Below are 19,164 nucleotides of genomic sequence, written 5' to 3'. Positions count from 1 at the left end.
AGCCAAAAAATAAAAAATAATAAAATAAATAAAAATAGTAAAAACAAAAGAATAATAATAACATTAAATAAAAAACAAAAGAATAATAATAACATTAAATAAAAAAACAAAAGAATAATAATAATTAACAATAATAGCAAATGAATAAAATAAAAATAAATAAAGAAAAATATAAGGGAAGGTATAAAAATAAAAGATATATAAAAAGTAGATAAGAAAATAGACCAATTATGTGCTTTCTTCCATGTATAGATAAATATCCAGTTCATATTTGAATTTATTCAAACTGTCAGCCTCAACTACTTGCAGAGGCAATTTATTAGAATAATCAACAACTCACTGGCTAAAAGAAAGATAAGGATGATATACATGTGTGGGTGGGTTGGTTTTAATCAGTGGTCTTCAAACTTTAGATACCCGAGGAACCCTTCTCAATGTGAAAAATCAGTGCATAACCCATTAATAAATACATTTCATGTAATACATTTTATTTGAACAAAATGTTACAATTAAAGTTGCAATAATACATTTCGTACAATGTAAACAGGAACTATTTATAAATGCATTAATGAACCCATTTATTATTTAGTAACTAAATAATACTAAATTTACTGAACACATACTAAATTTTAGTATAACATCATTAACAAATAATATAAAAATTATACTTCATTTTAGTAACTTGGATGTGCTTGTATTTTTCCACAAAGAAAATCGAAATTTGATATTATTGATGACAGTTGCAAGCACATTTCCGGTTCTGCATCCATTTTATTCCTGTATTTTGTTTTTGTCACTGTATATGTGGAAAAAGCCTTTTGGCATAAATAAGTTGTGATGAAAGACATAAGAAACTTTATTGCATAATCAGACACTTTAGAATATTTACTGTAAATTTGCAACCAAAAACCAAGAAATTCTTCTTGTTGGTACTTAATTTTTAAGGTCCAATCTGTAGATATATAAATTAACTGTTCTTTCATTGATAAATTTTCACTTTGGCAATGATTAAATGGGTTTTTAATCCAGTCGTAAGCTGGAGTTGTCCTGGCAAGGAGGTACTCAGAGAGACAGTGTTGAGGTGGTGGTGGGGAGGCACCTGCATGGCGTCTTGCATGGCCCTACCTGCCTCCCAAGGCTTTAATCGCTTCTTCAGGAAGAAGTCAGAGTTGCTTCTCCCACCCATGTCATTCACAACTGGAAAGACTCAAATTGACGTTTTCATTAATTCCTCAGTTATAGGCCAAGCCAGGATAATAGAAACTTTTTTCAGTTAACATAAAGTTCTCTATTTGAGATACTACACTAATAACCATTCGTGACTATGGACCCTTCATCCTGAGTGCCCGGCACTCAGTAGTTTACCGATTTATTATTCTTGATATGACTCATTTTTTTGCGCCCAGTAAAGATTTTGTTCCGTCAGTACAAATGTGAAAACATAAATCCCAAGATAGTCCATGCTTCTCCATATATATGTTTATAACATCAAAAATGTTTTCACCTGTAGTTCTATCCTTAGGAGGCTTGCACAAAAGAATATCCTGTAGGATAGTTAAAATAAAAATATAGCAGACTTCTCTCTTTTAAACAAAACAAAGGAATAAAGATTTTACAACTTCACTGTAATCATAAGAGTAGTAGTAGTAGTGGTAGTGGCATGTGATGCAAGAAAGCAAGTGTATGAGCTTATGCAGCATCAGCCAAAAAAAAAAAAAAAAAAAAAAAAAAATCACACCATTCCCTCCAAATGCCTGTCCAGTTCCTCCTTAAATTATTTCAACATATCAACTTCGACAACAACAGATGGAAGTTTGTTCCAGCAATTAACCACCCGCTGGCTAAAGGCAAATTTCCCCACATCTATTCTACATCTGTCTTTTCTTAATTTGAATTTATGCCCCCTTAGGTTCGTAATCTGAACAAGTGGAAGGATCCCATCAGAATTCAGCGTGCTCAACCCATTCAAGGCCTTATACACCTCAATCAGATCACCGTGCAGGTGCCTAGTCTCCAGCCACTGCAATTTGCAGAACTTTAGCCTCTCTTGGTAAGAGGATCCCTTCTTTCCCCTCACCAATCTTGTTGCCCTTCTCTGTACACGCTCAAGCAAATCGACATCCTTCCTAAAATGAGGCCTCCAGACCTGTACACAGTACTCAAGGCGTGGCCTGACCATTGCCTTATACAGAGGGACAATCACCTCCTTTTCCCTGCTAGCAAAATTCCTATATATCATTGACAAAGCCCCATGACCTGCCCTAGCAGCCTGTCTGCATTGCTCAGAAAACTTCATATCTGACTGCACAATTATTCCCAGGTCTTTTTCATTTTTTACCACCTTAAGTGTAGTACCACACAGTTGGTACTTTTCTCTCGGGTTACTTCTACCCATATGCAGTACTTTGCATTTGTCAAGGTTAAACTTCAGTTGCCACTTCTTAGCCCATCTGCCCAAATTATCTAGATCCTGTTGCAGTAGCACACTGCCATTACTGTCATTAACAACCCTGCCAACCTTTGTATCATCTGCAAACTTCGACACTAAGCCTGATATACCTTCATCAATATCATTGATAAATATACAAAACAACAGTAAACTGCCATGTTGAGCTGACCAGCAACAACTGCTTTTACAAAAGGCAAATATGTAGAGAGATGTGGGAGAACAAAATTAAATCAACCTTCAAGGTCAATTACGGTCAGAAATACCTACCTGTTTTGAAAAAGGCACGAATTCAAAAACGATATTTTTTAAATTATTTGATGCAACCAAAACAATCAATTTTTATTAGTGAATTCAAACTGTGTTCCGCAGAACCCCTGGATGATTCTCACGGAACCCCGGTGTTCCACGTAACATAGTTTGAATACTACTGGTTTAAATGGGGTTCCACTACTGAAATGTAAGCAATCATAATACAGGTGGACATGAAGTTCTATATGCAGTGTAGACGAGTGGCAAGGAGGATCCATGGTGCCCTATGATTTACTAAACATTGGCTTATAGAGAAAGGGAGGTCAAATTTCAATATATTAGGCAATTATAAGACCTCATTTGGAATATTGTGTCCAAGTGGAGACCCTGCCTAAAAACAGACAGAGGAAAACCCTGCCTAAAAACAGACAGAAGAAAAACTTCTTGAAAGGGTCTAAAAATGGAAAATGTGCCTGATGAGATTGGCAAAAAGCACCCATACATGGGAAGACCGAACAAGTAGCTAAAGAGTTTGGAAACTAGGTACTTTAGAGGGGCTCTGATTGAAGTCTATGAAGCTCTGAGTAGAGATGAATGTAAAATGAATGAAATAAAATGTTCATGGTTATACTAGAACTAGGGAACATAAATTTAAATTATGGAGAAAGAGGTTTAGACTGGACTGTAGCAAGTATTTTAGCGATTAACAACTTGGCCAGCAAGTTGTTTGTTTGTTTGGTTTTTTTTTAGGAGCATTAGCAACTAAGTCCATATTACTCCGGGGATATGTGGTGGTCATTCCCTGACCTTTCCGCATCCTCCGTATTTGGTGGTCACGGGCTCGAACCCCGGTCTAATCAAGAAGCGTGTGCTATGCACTGCTGCTCCTGCCCACCTAGCTACGGAGGCACCCGCAAGTTGTTAATTGCTAAAATAAGTAACCTTCATGGGAAGTTGAGATTAACAGCTTGGGAAAAATAAAAGGGCAATAGGAATGGTACTTACACAAGGAGAGACACATATGTAGTTTATTTAATTTTTCATTATTATTATTTTATTTTATATTATTATTTTTTGGCTAACACAGCAAAAGCTTGGGGCTTATTCAAATCATATGGCTAATACTAAATGTTACTGTTCTAGTACATGAAAACTAATGTTTTTTTCTCACACAGTTTTAACCTTCTGTGTTACGAAACTCAATACCCTTAAGTTAAGAAGAGTGTACAGTCCAGCTAAACACTGACAAAGACACTACTCAAGAACCAGTAGGGTTAATAATGGATCAAATCCTGTCACTGCACCTCAATCTGGAGGCCCTGATGTCAGAACAAAGTAATAGGATCACCTCTGCCGTCAGAGCAGAGATAGTCCAAGTCTGGTCGAGGATGGAACTTCTCCTCCTCAACCTCTACATAAAACATGAATGAACAAAGGCCAAATTAGATGCCTACCATGAAGGAAGGGGAAATGAAATGCTACAGCATCCCCTCTCCTATGCTGATGCACTGAGGACCACACACCTAGTGTAGCTCCATATACCAGCAAACCTCCAGTCCAGAAGAAAAAACTCTCCTACATGAACCACACCTCATACTACTAAAGCCTACTGAGAATTCGACCTTTGGCTCCAGCGAAGCTGTGAAAAATACTGTTGTACAGAAGTTATCTCAAGACTTGAAAACCGCGAGAATAAAGTCCCTCAGGAAGACTCACAACATTGGGGTAATTATTTGGACAGTCACAAAGCATGAGGCACAATCAATCATTTCCAACCTGACAGTTACGTCTCCCTTGGCCTGACCACAGAGTTTCCCAAGAGGAAAGAACCATCTATACTCATATTCAACATGGACAAAGATCTCACTCCAGACCACATCATGGATGAGTTAGTTCACTGCAACTTCCAAGACTCTGACATCACTGATGCCAAAGACCACTTCAGGCCTAAGTAGCAGACTAACTCTAAGTCCCCACAATACTGTACTAGGTTATAGAGCTCTCTCCACAAGCCTGGAATGTGCTCCAGCAACAAGATCGAATTTTCATGGGGTAGCAAAGCTATCGCTTCAGGGAGCAAGTGGCAGTCTTCAAATGCTTCAGGTGTTGCAAGTTCGGGCACACCAGCCACACCTGCACTCAGTCAGAGCCCATATGTGGTCACTGTACTCAGAAAGGGCATGACTACAACAATTGTCCTAACAAGTCTTCTGCTGCAGTATGCTCAAACTTCAAGACGGCTAAAATTGATGCAGCTCACTCAATTAGAGATAACAAATGTCATGTTTACATTAAAGCTAAGCACAACTAACAGCTGAAGACCGACTATGGCAGCATGGCTTAAGCAATATAACTACAATGTCCTCATATTACTGCAGCTAAATGCCCAACGAGCATGCGCAGTTGCCGATCAAGTCCGACTCAAAGTTTATGAGGAAAATATAGATATCTTTTTACTACAAGGAGCCTTACATCCACACAAAAAAAGTCGGAGGTTATCCATTAACTTATAAAATTGTTCAAACTGACGAAGATACCCCCTTGGATGCCATAGTTGTCGTGACTCAAATATCACGGTAACAAAGATACATTCACTTTGCACAGTGTGGGCGATGGTGCTCATGTCATTGGACTTCTCAGTGACTTCTACCTAATTTCCTTATACAGTAGACCTGGCCAGGACATCACTGCAACAATTGCCTATATCCAAGCAGTTCTTGAAGCACTCTCAAACAGTAAAATTATATTGAGTGCAGACATTAACTGCCACTCCCCAGCCTGGTATAGTAACACTGCTGATCGTACAGGTATCCAAAACGGGAGACTCTTAGAAGATTTCCTGGCCACAATGCTATTTTTTATACCGAATAGACCTAATAAACTTCCTACAGACTCCAGTATCCTGTGGGAATCCACCATCGACATAATAATTGCAACAAGATCTATTTCTGGTAAGATGTCAGAGTGGCATGTAAATGAAGCATGGACCACAGGGTAATCACTTATAATCTCCACAGATCCATCGACCAAACCCCACCACAGCATCATATCATCAACTGATATGCACTTACCAAGGCCAACTAGGATTTATTTGATAGTTCACTCCAGTCATCTTCCCAAGAACTAAATTCAGCTGTTCTCTCAGATATGAGTGCCGACAAACATCAGAAGTTAATAACGAAAATAATTACTCATGCCTGCAACCAGTCGATCTGGAGGAAAAACCGTAAGCCAACTGCCGTCCCGTGGTGGAACTGAGCTTGAGTGCCTCCGTCACTCTGTCCACACCAAGAGGAAAGCATTTCAGTGGGCTCGCACATTGTGGTCTCTCAGTGAAGTCAATGCTCTCCATGATTTGTGCTAGGAATAACTATAACTCATTAATAAGACAACAGAAAAGAGCCTCCTCCTAGGAGAGACTTCTATACACTACTGGAATCACCACTAACAGGCTCTCTAAGGTTGAGATAACTAATTCTACTATCCAACCCCAAAGTGTTATGATCGTGTCCTGGGAAGAATCAATACATAACATCCTTGAAACCTTATTTATTAGCAAAGTGAAACCCCAAACAGCTCAGCAACAAAAAATCTGCCAATCCAACAGCACTTATTAAAATGAGGCAACTGAAGCTCCATTCACCATCGAAGAATTGCAGCAGGCCCTCACTCATATGAAGGACAAAAAATGCCCTGGAACAGACCTCATAAAACATGAAATCCTTAAGAAAGCAGCACAATCAACTCTCAGTTCCTCTTGGATCTTTTCAACAAATGCTTAAATTTTGGTTACTTCCTAGAAGAAGGGAGAACTGCAAATGTTCGACTCATACTTAAGAACCCATCCAAACCAGCCAACTCTTACCATATTTTATCCATGATAAGCAAGCTCTTCAAAAGTCTCCTCCAACCATGGCTCCAAGCACATTATATCAATGCTGACCTTCAATTCAGTTTTTGCACAGGATGCTGCACAGAGGATGTTCTCTGCTAATTAGTCACTGCAGCGACAATACATAAATATTAACTGGTAATTGCAACAGATTTTACTGGAGAATTTGATATGCTCTGGTGGCAGAGCATCCTGCAAAGACTGTGGCAAGCATACTCCACTCAACCACTATACTGTCATAGAAGGTACCACTGCATTATAATATTTAGCTATAGAATAGCTACACCAATAGATCCAAGGGCAGAATGTACTACTGGTGGTTAAGAAGCTTAATATGCTAAATTCAGTAAGTAGTTTGTTCTTTATTTATCACAGATGGAATCCTAAAAAGGTTCTTACTTTTGGAAGAAGTGCATTTTGGCATGAAAAGTAAACTCCATCATTAAATAAATATGGTCTATCAGTAAGAGTCATAATGAAATATCAATCAAAAGTGGTCATAGCTATAATACAGGATCATCAAAAAAAGTGTCCGTGATTTCCCTTTTAATTATCTTCAGAAATATTTGATCGATTGCTGTGAACGTAGCAGCAAACAGTGTGGTAACTCGCTAAGTTTTATTTCACACCTCAACAATGACCTTGGCTGCACTGTGAGTGTGCACAGAATGACTCCTATGCACACTGTTTCAGTCAGTGTCAGTAAGACGGTGACCAAGCAACACAAAACTCAGCATGTGTTGTGGTACACTGAATTTAAATCTGTCATAACAGTGCGACATCAATACCAACGTATTTACAGACAAGACTATAATACATTGGTTTAATCAGTTTATGGAAACTGGCAGTGGCCATCTTACTGACACTGACTGAAGCAGTGCGCGTAGGAGTCATTCTGCATATATTCATGGCACAGCCAAGGTCATTGTTGAGGTGTCAAGTAAAACTTAGTGAGTTATCACACTGTTTGCTGCTATAATCACAGCAACCAATCAAATATTTCCAGAGATAATTAAAAGAGAAATCATGGACACATTTTTCGATGACCCTGTATAATGCATTCACCAATTTCATTTGTTTTGTGATGATTTTTTGTTACATATAAAATTGTGTTCTTGAATATATGCACCTTTAATCCAAAATAGATAATAAACAAATGGTCCGGAAAAAATTTAAAATATCAGAAAAAGAACTATCTAAAATTACTTACGTGAACATGTAATTCCTCGAATAGGTTTAGTAAATCTAGGTTTAGTATCCATTTCAGATGCTAAAAAAAAGATTATTCATAGGTCATATTTTTATTCAGACATCTTTCTAATCTAATTAATATTGAAACAAACTTTTACATTTAAGGAATTTCATAAATAAGAAAGTGTTGAATTTATATGATTAAAAAATAATATCAGATTTTAATATAAAGTATGCTAACATGTTCCTGTCTTTATATCTCATCTGAATCAAGCATTAGCTTATTTTATTGGAAAACCCAATTTAGAGCATTTAATGAATCCTTACAACAACATTACATATTCAAATTAATAAAAAATACATTTTTTGTCTTAAAGTTAATGTATTCTTCATATTTATATAGATCATACCTCTCCTTTGAACAACCTAATTTATAAACTAAATGGCAATTAATTTTTATCAACTGGCAATTAAAATCACTGGTTTACATACACATATAAAAATGATATTTTATGAAAAAGTTTAAGATACTGCTTAATTCAGTACTGAAATGTACTTACCTTACTTATTTTTATTTCAACAATGAAGCATTCTCTCTCTCAAAAACTAAAAATACAAAATAAAGAAAGAAAGAAAAGGAGAGAAAAGCTACAAATACAAATACTGATTAGGCTATGGTTAGTATACAATAAATGCTTCAGAAAAAAACACAAGACAAAATGCATAAAATTAGCTGAATATGATTAGTTCACTCCACTTGAAATGGTGCCACAACAACTGGTTAGTTAGCATGCTTTTTAGTGACAGCATGAACAAAAGAAATGAGGAAGTGATAAAATCACCCACTATTATTAATATATTTTTAAGAAAAGTATAAAATTACTATTGAGAGAATTACTAACATTTTAATGAATTAATAAAAATCTAATTGTAATGGTAAACAAATAACAATATATTCAAATTCAATTACTACTGAGATAATATAATGTTAAAAAAAATGGTTTAATGGAATCTATACAGTTAAATAATCTTTACAGTAATAATTTTATATTATAAAATATTATAAATATAATATGTAAAAAATAATATACAACTATAAATAGGCAGAGTAATCAGCATAAAAGTTAATGAATAACCTATAATACATTGCACTGCTTTTTCACTTGTGCTGCCATTTTACAGCTATAACATATGGTAAAACTAAGTAAGAACAGGTTCTGTTCCTAAAACTTTGAATGTAGCCAGTTCTAATATTATTCATAATTTATGAATAATATTAGAAGTTTCTAATGGAGTTTCTTGAGAGTATTTCAATAAAAATTATATTTATTAGATTATTTTCAACAAAAAGGCAAATTAGACAGTGGGCTGAGCAGTGGCAATTGAATAGTGGTAATCCCAGATTAGTGTATCAGCTGTGTGGTACTAACACTCAGGGTGCAAAATGAAAAAGAACTGGGGGGCAATTGTGCAGTCAGATGTGAAGTTCTCTGAGCAATGCAAACAGGCTGCCAGGACAGCTCATGGGTTTTTGTCAATGGCATACAGCAGGGATTGGGAACCTTTTTTGAATGAAAGAGCCATTTTTGATTTAATTAAAAAAAAAAAAAAAGAATCCGAAGACCACACCTCAGCTCAAGCTGGGATGAAGGGGTGGGAGCTTTTTATAAAATGGAATAGAGTGGGAAGGTGTTCTACTAAAAAATATTTTTTGAAATATTATTTATTGATACTGAAAAAACGTAACAAATCTCCAATTAGGTACAAATTTATGTTACTTTTGCTGCTGAACTTCTTGAGCGAGTCTCTCAACATCAGGCAAGTATGTCATAATTTTCATCTTTAAAAATGTTGAGAGATTTGCAGTTTTCAGACAGTTTCTTGATTTATTTTTAATACAGTTCATGTTTGAAAATAATTGCTCGCAGAAATATGTCCCTTGTCGTATATGTGGGCTAAAAGTTAAAGAGCCACAGTTACACGTTCAAAGAGCTGCAGGTTGTCGACCCCTGGCATACAGGAATTTTGCTAGCAGGGATAAGGAGGTGATTATCCCACTGTATAAGGCAATGGTTAGGCTATATCTCAAGTACTGCATACAGGTCTGGAAAAGGGCTCTTATCAGAAAATGCTTCAGTTCTGCAAATTGCAGTGCCTGGAGACTAGACACGTGTGAGGAGATCAGATTGAGGTGTTTAAGGCATGGAATGAATTGAGTAAGCTCAATGCTGATGGAATCCTTCGTCTTGCTCAGACTACACACATGTGGGGGGGATATATTCAAACTGAAAATGGATGGTTGCAGGATAGACATGTGAAAATTGTCTTCAGCCAGCAAGTAGATTGCTGGAACAAATTTCAATCTGGTGTTGTAGAAGTGGTTAGTCTCAATAAACTGAAGGAAGATCTAGACAAACCATCAGAGGGAATGGATGGTGATATGGGAAGTGTTGGTTTTTTTTTTTTTGGTTTTTTTTTTTTTGCTGATGCTGTATAAGCTTGCTTTCTTGCATCATTTGCCATTACTAATACTAATAAAATATTAAGTAAGATTGTCTTACTGAAATACTCATAATTCAGAAATAAAAATTTCAGTAACATAAATATTCATTAAATATTTCAATATTAATATTTAATGAATATTTCATATTAAAAAACCATATTAGCCTCTGGGTTAATCTGCTACTGGCAGAAAAAAAATCACGATGGATTGGATCTCATAATAACTGACTGAACTGAATCATTTGATACTTATAGAATTTTTGTACTGCCCACAAAAGTTACTTTAACATTATTGGACAACATTTTATGAACGTTATGTGATGAGCAATTTCAAGTATTGTATTTCATAATTTGGTTTGGACTTCTTCCACTGGTATTTTCTCATTCTTTCATTTTCTACACCTCTTCCTTTATTCAATTCCATCTTAATCCATCCAGATATATTTTTTTCTCTTTGTTGTTCTATTTTTTATGCTCCAGCATGGCCATATAGATCACAGGGGTTTACAACATAAAGAATATATGACTATTAATATATTTAGCAATCACATAGGCTTGAACCATGTTTGACTCAAACACATATACTACTGTACCCCTGAATTGATCACTCAGCTACATCAGGCCTCATTAATTAATTTGCATTGGTAAATCAATCACTAAAATGCATCCATATCTCTATTGATTTACCTTATTGATATGGAAAATCTAAAAAAAAAGTGTTTTTGTTACTAATGATATCATCTATAATCATGAAAGAATTTTAACCAAATATATTCTTTCACAGGTTACAAGTAATCAAATCAGTAAATCAATATCAATATTATTATTATTATTATTATTATTAGGCATGCGGGTGCAAGGAAGCCCGAGGCTTATGCTGCACCAGCCAAAGATAATTTCTGAGTTACCCTGAGAGAGAGAGAGAGAGAGAGAGAGAGAGAGAGAGAGAGAGAGAGAGAGAGAGAAGTAGAAGGAAATCACCAAGAAAGAGAAGAATGATGATATCCAGCTCAGGACCCTGGGTGTGCCAAGCCCATACTCACCAGATGTGAGCCCCTGGGGTTAATATGTAAAGCTATATATGTTTTAGCAACTATTATGATACCATTATTGTTACCTAAAAAACTAATGTGTTGGACACTGTGACCATGGGTGTGACAAGTAGGGGTGCAAGGGAAAAACAGTTTCATAAGATTCACATTTCGTAAGTTTCTATGTGACAGTACAAAGGGCCAACATCTGTAGTCTGTAATTCCCTACTTTAGTTTTGCAGCAGTACACTTCAATACTTTGTAAAACTGCACATTATTGCAACTACTGTAAACATTATTACACTAGCAAATATTTTTAAAATTTTGTATTTTACGACAAAATTCATTTCAGACCTCTCAGAATACAAATTTACATTAAATTAGACAACCAATCAGTATTTGGAATTTCAGTCAATTGCATAATTTTCATCCCTTCCAAAATTTAGCATTTCTTCACACATTTTTAATTAAAAAAAAGAATAATCGTGCTCATACAAGTTTAAAAATTTGTACATAAAGCTGGCGAATCCATACAATGAGCATTAATAAATAAATGTAAGTTTGTTATCTTGTTGAGAAATTATTTCATATTTGTAAGAACTAAGATATGCACCATTGTACATTTTTTTTTAAGATATGCATTTTAAAGACAGCAAAGAAACTTTTTAAACTTTTTTGTTCAATTAATTTATAATAAAGTCTTTAAAAGTAAAATTTAAAAGTAAACAAAGCGTTAATAAAATTTTTAATAACAATTAAAAATTTTATTAACGCTTTTAATGATGATAATGGCTACAACAACTACAACAACTGGAAAAGTTTTAGTGAATTTAATTTTTGTCACCTTATTAGATGTCTGATGGATGAACGATTATCAGGGGTTGTATATTGAAAAAAAATTATAAAAAATAAGAAAATGTTAAAAAAGCAACTAGCTCAATTACAAAGTGTTTTATGCTGTCATCTTCAACAAGTACACATAATACAAAGGGTCTACAAAAAAAATTGTCAAAACTATCAAATATCAGTGATGAAAAAAAGGATGAGGTCAGTCAACATTCTGTATCTTCAAAAGATTTTTCTTTGGAAACACCACCACACAATGTGGTGGTTCATTCACCTACAGCTAAAGATACAGAATGTACTCTTAACATAAGTGAAAATGAAAATACTTCAGATAGTGAATATCTTGAAAATAATTTTCATAATCCAAGCTTTTGGCCTAAAATTTTTAACAGATAAAATTAGAATAACTAATTGAAATAGGGGCAAATCAAATTGAAAATTTTAATTTTCCTTTGGATAATAATAGCAGATCATTTGCTATAGCATATTTTCACAAAACATTAAGTAATAGAGAAAAAATTCATAGGAGTTGGTTGGTATATTCAAAATAAAAAAAAAATTGCATATTGTTCAGTTGGAAAATTTTTAATAACAATTAAAAATTTTATTAACGCTTTTAATGATGATAATGGCTACAACAACTGGAAACCTTTATCCAGAAACACAGAAAGACAAAAAAAGTAGTGCATGTTTTAAAAGTTTTAAATCATGGGTTGATTCGAACGTCTCCATATCTAGGGAATAATGTTTCTTTTTTTCTGTTGTTAGGTGCCCTTCTAAAATGCCTGTGTCTAAAGAAGAGCGTATAAAAATCATTCTCATGGCTGGATCAGGAGGCTGTCACAAGGTTGCAATGGAATCTAACAGGAGACATGGCAAGCACATCACACACAACACTGTTGCCAAACTTATCGAGAAGTTCAGAAAGACTGTAAGTGTTACTGACCAACCAAGAAGTGGTCATCCATGAACATCCACCAATGAAGGCACAACTGAAAATTTAATGAGCTTGTTTGAAGCACTAGTCAAGACATCAAAGGCAGATATTGTTGGGATAACAGAGATGTGGTGTTACACAGATATAAGCAGTGCAGAACTGGAATTTGGGGAGATATGTGTACAGAAAGGATAGACAGGATAGGAAGGGAGGAGGGGTTATGCTGTTAGTTAAGAAACACATAAAATCTAAAGACGTGCATCCAATTGATGTTGGTGGACAATGCAATGTTGAGTCTGTTTGGAGTGACATAAGTACTGGAAAAGGAAAAATGAGAGTAGGTGTGTGTTATAGGCCTAATGAATCTGATGAGTATAATTAGCAATTGTGCAGAGAAATAGAGTGAGCCAGTAAATCACAATGTCTTATAATGGGGGATTTTAACTTTCCAGATATTGACTGAAACTTGTGAGTTTGGTCACTCATACACTAGTAAGACTTTTTTGGATTTATTGGACCTGTTTTCTTTGACATAAATCTGAATGCTGAAATGTACCTAAACATGCTGCAAGACATGATCATGCCCTCCCTGCTAAATGAGGATGGATAATTTCTGGCATATTTTCAGCAAGATGGGGCACCACCCTATTACGGTATCTGCATGCACCGATGGTTGGATCAGCAGTTTCCAAGTTCGTGGATTGGTCTCTGAAGTCCCCAGAGCTAAGCCCACTCGATTTGTACCTGTGGGGACACTTGAAGGTCATGGTGTACCAGGAAAAGATATGAAACATGAATTACATAAAGGAATGCATTCGAAATGCAATTACGCACATAACACCAAATATGTTAATGCTAGGTGGTAGATGACTTTCATCAACCGGTGAAATACCACCACTTTGCTTATTGGAGGCTTGAAGTGATGAAACCCATGTTTAGTCTCTAGAGCAAAGTTTCTGGCATCCCCCTCCCCTCCCCCCCATACTTCTCCTTCAACCCATGCACGGTACTAAGTACTATAGGTTTCAATACCTTTCGTGTTTGGGATTTTCATAAAAAAAAAAAAAAAAAAAGTTCAACATAAGTGGGAGAGACACATCCGTATGTGTTTTCAAAGGAATGGCAACCATGAAGAGCAGATTTTGTGAATAAAGTGACAGTTTGTTAAAAAAAGGTGACCAATTTCCCTATGTATGGAGACTTGAATCACCCAGTAAATCAATAAAAAATGATAAAACAATTGATGCAGTCAATGAAAATTTGATAAAATTAGAAAAAAAAGAGGAGAATTTTCTTGATAAAATTAGAAAAAACAGGTATTTATCAATATTTGGCATGGAAAAATTTAGCATTAAAAGATTCGTAACAATAAATCATACCAAGATGGTAACAGAATTTTTTTCCAAATTGATAGAAACAATTGTTCAATTTGATAATATCATGGCTGAACACGCAAACCATATTCAAAATAACAACAATTATATGCCATATTATTTAGGCAATAAAATACAGAACAAAATTATTTTTGTAATTGGTGAAAAATTAAAGAATACAATTAACGATACATTAAAATCAAGCAAATATTATGCAATTATATTAGACCATACTCCCAATTTAAGTCATGAAGAACAAGTAACAATAGTTGTATGATTTGTATATTTAAATAAAGGTGCCTCCGTAGCCAGGAGCAGCAGTGCATAGCACACGCTTCTTGATAGACCAGGGTTCAAGCCCGTGACTACCAAATACAGAGGATGCGGAAAGGTCAGGGAATGACTACTGCATATCCCGGAGCAATATGGCCTTAGTTGCTAATGCTCCTAAAAACCAAATAACAAACAAAAATTTAAATAACAATACAAACAAAACTGAAATTGGAGGCCATTTTTTAGGGTTTTGTTCGATTTCAGATATAACAGGAGAAGGATTAACAACTTTTTTGATAAATGTTTTAAATCGTGAAAATATTAGCATTCATGATATGCATGGTAGGGCTATGATAACAGGACTAATATGAAGGGAAAACGCAATGGGCTTCAAAAAATTTTTGAACTTGAACCCTAGAGAATTTTATGCACCCTACACTGCTCATCTCTTAAATTTGGTCATAACCGATGCCGCAAAAGCATCTCTAGAAATTGCAAACTTTTTCAGCATTTTTCAAGAATACGTTTTCTTTTTGGCATTAATATACTGTTGGCAAATTTTAAAGAAAGAGTTCCCAACAATGAATGTAAAACCGCTCTCTGATATGAGGTGGGAAAGTAGGATTGATGCTATAAAAGTATTGAGATATAATTTGGATGTAATCTGTACTGCATTGTATATTCCAGTTAATGATACATCTAGAGATAGTGATATAAGAAATTTAGCTGTCTTTATTACTAAAAATAAAATCATAAAAGTTTATATGTTCCATAGTGATTTGGTATAATATTTTAGCAAAAATGAATGTTGTAAGTAAATTTGCAAAAATCTGATATATTTATACCGATAATAATAGAAATGTTAAAGCAAGTAGGAAGAATTAGGACAGTGGACAGTTTTAATGGCATGTTAGATAAAACTAAAAAACTGCTGAAGAAATAGATTGTGAAAACGTTTCCAGCTGTTGGTGTAGTTAGACCACACAAGGAAAAAAAGAATGTTTATATATGAAAATTTGGATGACGCTATTGATTTGCCAGAAAGGCATTAAAAAATAAATTTTCATTTCACTATTTTGGATTCAACCTTTTTAATTTTTAAATAAAATTTATTCATTATTAACAACGAGTAGAGAAACAAAAATTAAATTTTGTATGGATTCACAAATTAAATTATCAGATATTACACGAAAAGAATCTGATATAAATGCTTTTGATATGTGTGAGGAAACAGAAATTATTTTTACTTACATTAAGTCTAATATGAATGCCTTAAGCATTTTAGAGTATGTATTTTCCAATAATCTTATAAACATGTTTCCAAACGTTTCGGCTATAAGAATGTTTTTGATGATGCTTAACAGCGATATCTGGGAAAAGATCTTTTTCCAGACTTAAGGTAAAAAAAAATTAGTTATAATCAAATATGAAACAGGAAATAATTTGGAATTTAATTATTATTAGTACTGAAAATAAAACTGCTGCAGACACAGAAATTTCAGTTGTTGTAAATGCATTTGCAATAAAAAAAGCTAAGAAAGTTAATTTTACCTGAAATTATATATTATTATTATGTTATTTTTTGTACCTTCATTTATAGTTTAGAAAAATAGATATTTTTATTTAATATAAAATTTAGTTATTTCAGAATGTTAATTTTTCTTTTATACAATTCAATTATATTATGTATATAGCTTTTATGTGGTATTTGTATGAGATATTTATCTTGTATAACAATTGTTAATTGGATGGAAATAAAACGAACATTTTTAAATGTATTTATCTATTTCTTATACAGTACTTTCTAATATGAAATTTTACATACATATACTGTATATATATACATGGGGGCAGCAAATGAGGGCTGACACCCAGGCATCAACTAGCCTTGACAAGCCCCTGATTGGGACTTTCTTATGATATAATCATATTTAATACTATGCCTTGTTATAATGTAATAAGATATGTGTGTACCGCTTTAGTAATTACAGCATTTTTCAGATCACTTTCTAGTTAAGAACTTCAATATTGCATTAAGTATCTTACTTGACAAATCAAGACAAACTCCAGTAATAAAGAGTTAAAAGTACCCATAAAGTACTTGTGTTAGTTAGTTGTCTGATGACACTGGGGGTTTTCCCCATCTCTGCTGCCCCCCATAAAATATATATATATATATATATTCCTGTTTATACCCCAGCACAACCACCAGGTCAGTAGAGTTTACAATAAATCAATCGATACAAATTGTTAATCGTATTTAGCAGTCACGGGCTTGAACCCCGGACCACTCAAAGAGTGTATGCTACTGCACTCACACTCCTGACCACTCGACTATGTTATGAAGAATACTCTTTATAGTAAAAAATATCCATCTCCTGGTTTGTGAATGGAATTTTATCTGATACCCACCTTCAAGAAGGTTAACTGACTACATCATTGGCTATTTTGTTATAAAGTGGTTAAAGACAATGAGAAGCAATAACCAACTTGCAATGATCATTAATATAGAATCCATCTTTAAGTTCTCTTTTCTCCTGTAATGTCTAAACCCTTAACATCTTTAAAGTTTAAAGTTATCTCATATGTAACTCAATCAATTAACCGCCAACTCTTAAATTATCTAGTGACCTTTCATCTGATCAATGATTGCCAGTATGCATTCCATCAATGTCAATCCACTGGTGATATTCTGGCTTATGTTACCCAATCTATGGACAAATTCAATGGAAAAGTTCGGTGAAACTCAAGAAGTTCTCTTGACATTTCAAAGGCTTTTGATCATGTTTGGCATAAAGGTCTTCTAAATAAGCTTCCATCTTATGATTTGCCAACTGTTTTTTGTAATTGGGTATCTAGTTTTCTCTCTGATCACTCACTGTGGGTGTGTACTTTCATGAATACCATTTATGCTGGTGTTCCCCAAGGTTCTATTCTTTCTCCCATTCTTTTCCTCTTGTATATTAATGACCTTCTTCCATTGACCAGAAATCCTACCCATGGTCTTGCTGATAATAGCACACTGCATTCTGCCTTCCATTTTGAGAAATCTTGCCTGCACAAACAGCTTCAACTTCTCAAATATCCACTACCAATTCCTTAAATGCTGATCTCCAGGTAATTCTCTAGTAGGGCAAAGATAACTTAGTTGATTTCAATCCTTCTAAAACTCAGTGCTGTCTTATATCTTGCAAAAAGGATTCTTAATTCTTCTGCTCCTATGCTTATCTTTGATGACACTCTGATTTCTAGGCAAGATCATATATTTCTATTGGGGATTACGCTGACTTCTGATCTCTCTTGGCACAAGCACATTACAAATATTGCTTCCTTTGCATCTAAAAAGCTGGGTTTTCTCATTCACTCAGTGCTACTTTTCTTCCAAACAGCTGTTCACTCTGTACAAATCCATCCTACCATGGAATATTGTTTGCAAATCTGGGGCAGTGTCCCCAAAACTTCTCTCAGTCTTCTAGATTCCATTCAAAAGGACAGTTAAGTTAATTAATGACTCATCTCTAACAAAATTTCTCTACTCTTTGTCTCATAGATGTCCTGTTTCTGCTGCATGCCTTTTCTATAGATACTTTCATGGGCACTGTTCTTCTTAATTGTCTTCTATAATTCCCACTCTCTCTCTCTATTCCAAACCAGTCCGAACACATGCCACAACCAGTCAACGTCCTTTTACTGTCCGACTTTAAACTCACAGAAGCAACTTTCCTCCTTCCTCATTTACTCATTCAACTTCCATTTTCTGGAACAACACCTCCCTTCATATTATTTCCCCAAAATCACAATTTACAGAAATTCAAGTCTAATGTCAACACATATCTTTACATCTTATCAACTTTCAACCCGTACTAAGTACTATAGGTTCTGACACCTCTTGTGCTTGTGGTTCTCACAAAAAAAAAAAAAAAAAAAAAACTCAAATAATTTCAATATACTTTGTGCCTTGGTTTTATATCTGCCTGATGTGGTGATACATTGGTTTTCAGTGATTGCTCTGATTTTTCCCATGTTTCTGATTGCTCTCATGTTTCCCATGTGGCAAAAGATGCATTAGTATTTGATATGACATGGTTTTCTTTTTTCTACCTTTACACGCACATAAACACACACACACCTAGTGGCTAGAGGTTATCAAAATGCAACTGTGTTTTGGCTAAATTTAAGCCATCAGAAATTAAGTGTTAAGTAAGTCATCTATCTACTTAACCTTTTCCATTATACCAGTCCTTCTGATGGAATCTATCTAATTATATTAAAATAAGCAGCAAAAGAGGTAGGCAAAGTTACAAACCTTTACAAAGAGAAGTTAACAAAGGTTGATAAATACATGACATGAATACAATTCTATTAAATTTTTGGCTCTATAAAATTACATAATCCATGTACTACTAACAATATTTTAGGGC

General features: G+C 34.5%; 1 protein-coding gene across 3 annotated transcripts in view; it reads right to left on the bottom strand.

The window, feature by feature from the left end:
• LOC150082242 (protein Obscurin-like) overlaps positions 1–19,164 on the bottom strand; it is an 865,351-nt gene that overhangs the window by 618,090 nt on the left and 228,097 nt on the right. For all 3 annotated transcript variants that reach the window (XM_090379203.1, XM_090379204.1, XM_090379205.1), the window contains one exon: positions 7,801–7,860. In XM_090379203.1, the coding sequence (XP_090235329.1) occupies positions 7,801–7,860 (60 nt within the window). The remainder of the gene's footprint in view (positions 1–7,800; positions 7,861–19,164) is intronic.

The sequence above is a fragment of the Mastigoproctus giganteus genome, chromosome 8 (assembly GCF_048544385.1).
Source record: "Mastigoproctus giganteus isolate SK-2022 chromosome 8, ASM4854438v1, whole genome shotgun sequence".
Classification (NCBI taxonomy): Eukaryota; Metazoa; Arthropoda; class Arachnida; order Uropygi; family Thelyphonidae; genus Mastigoproctus; species Mastigoproctus giganteus.
The sequence above is the reverse complement of the archived record's forward strand: the minus strand, read 5'-3'. Positions and strand labels throughout refer to the sequence as shown.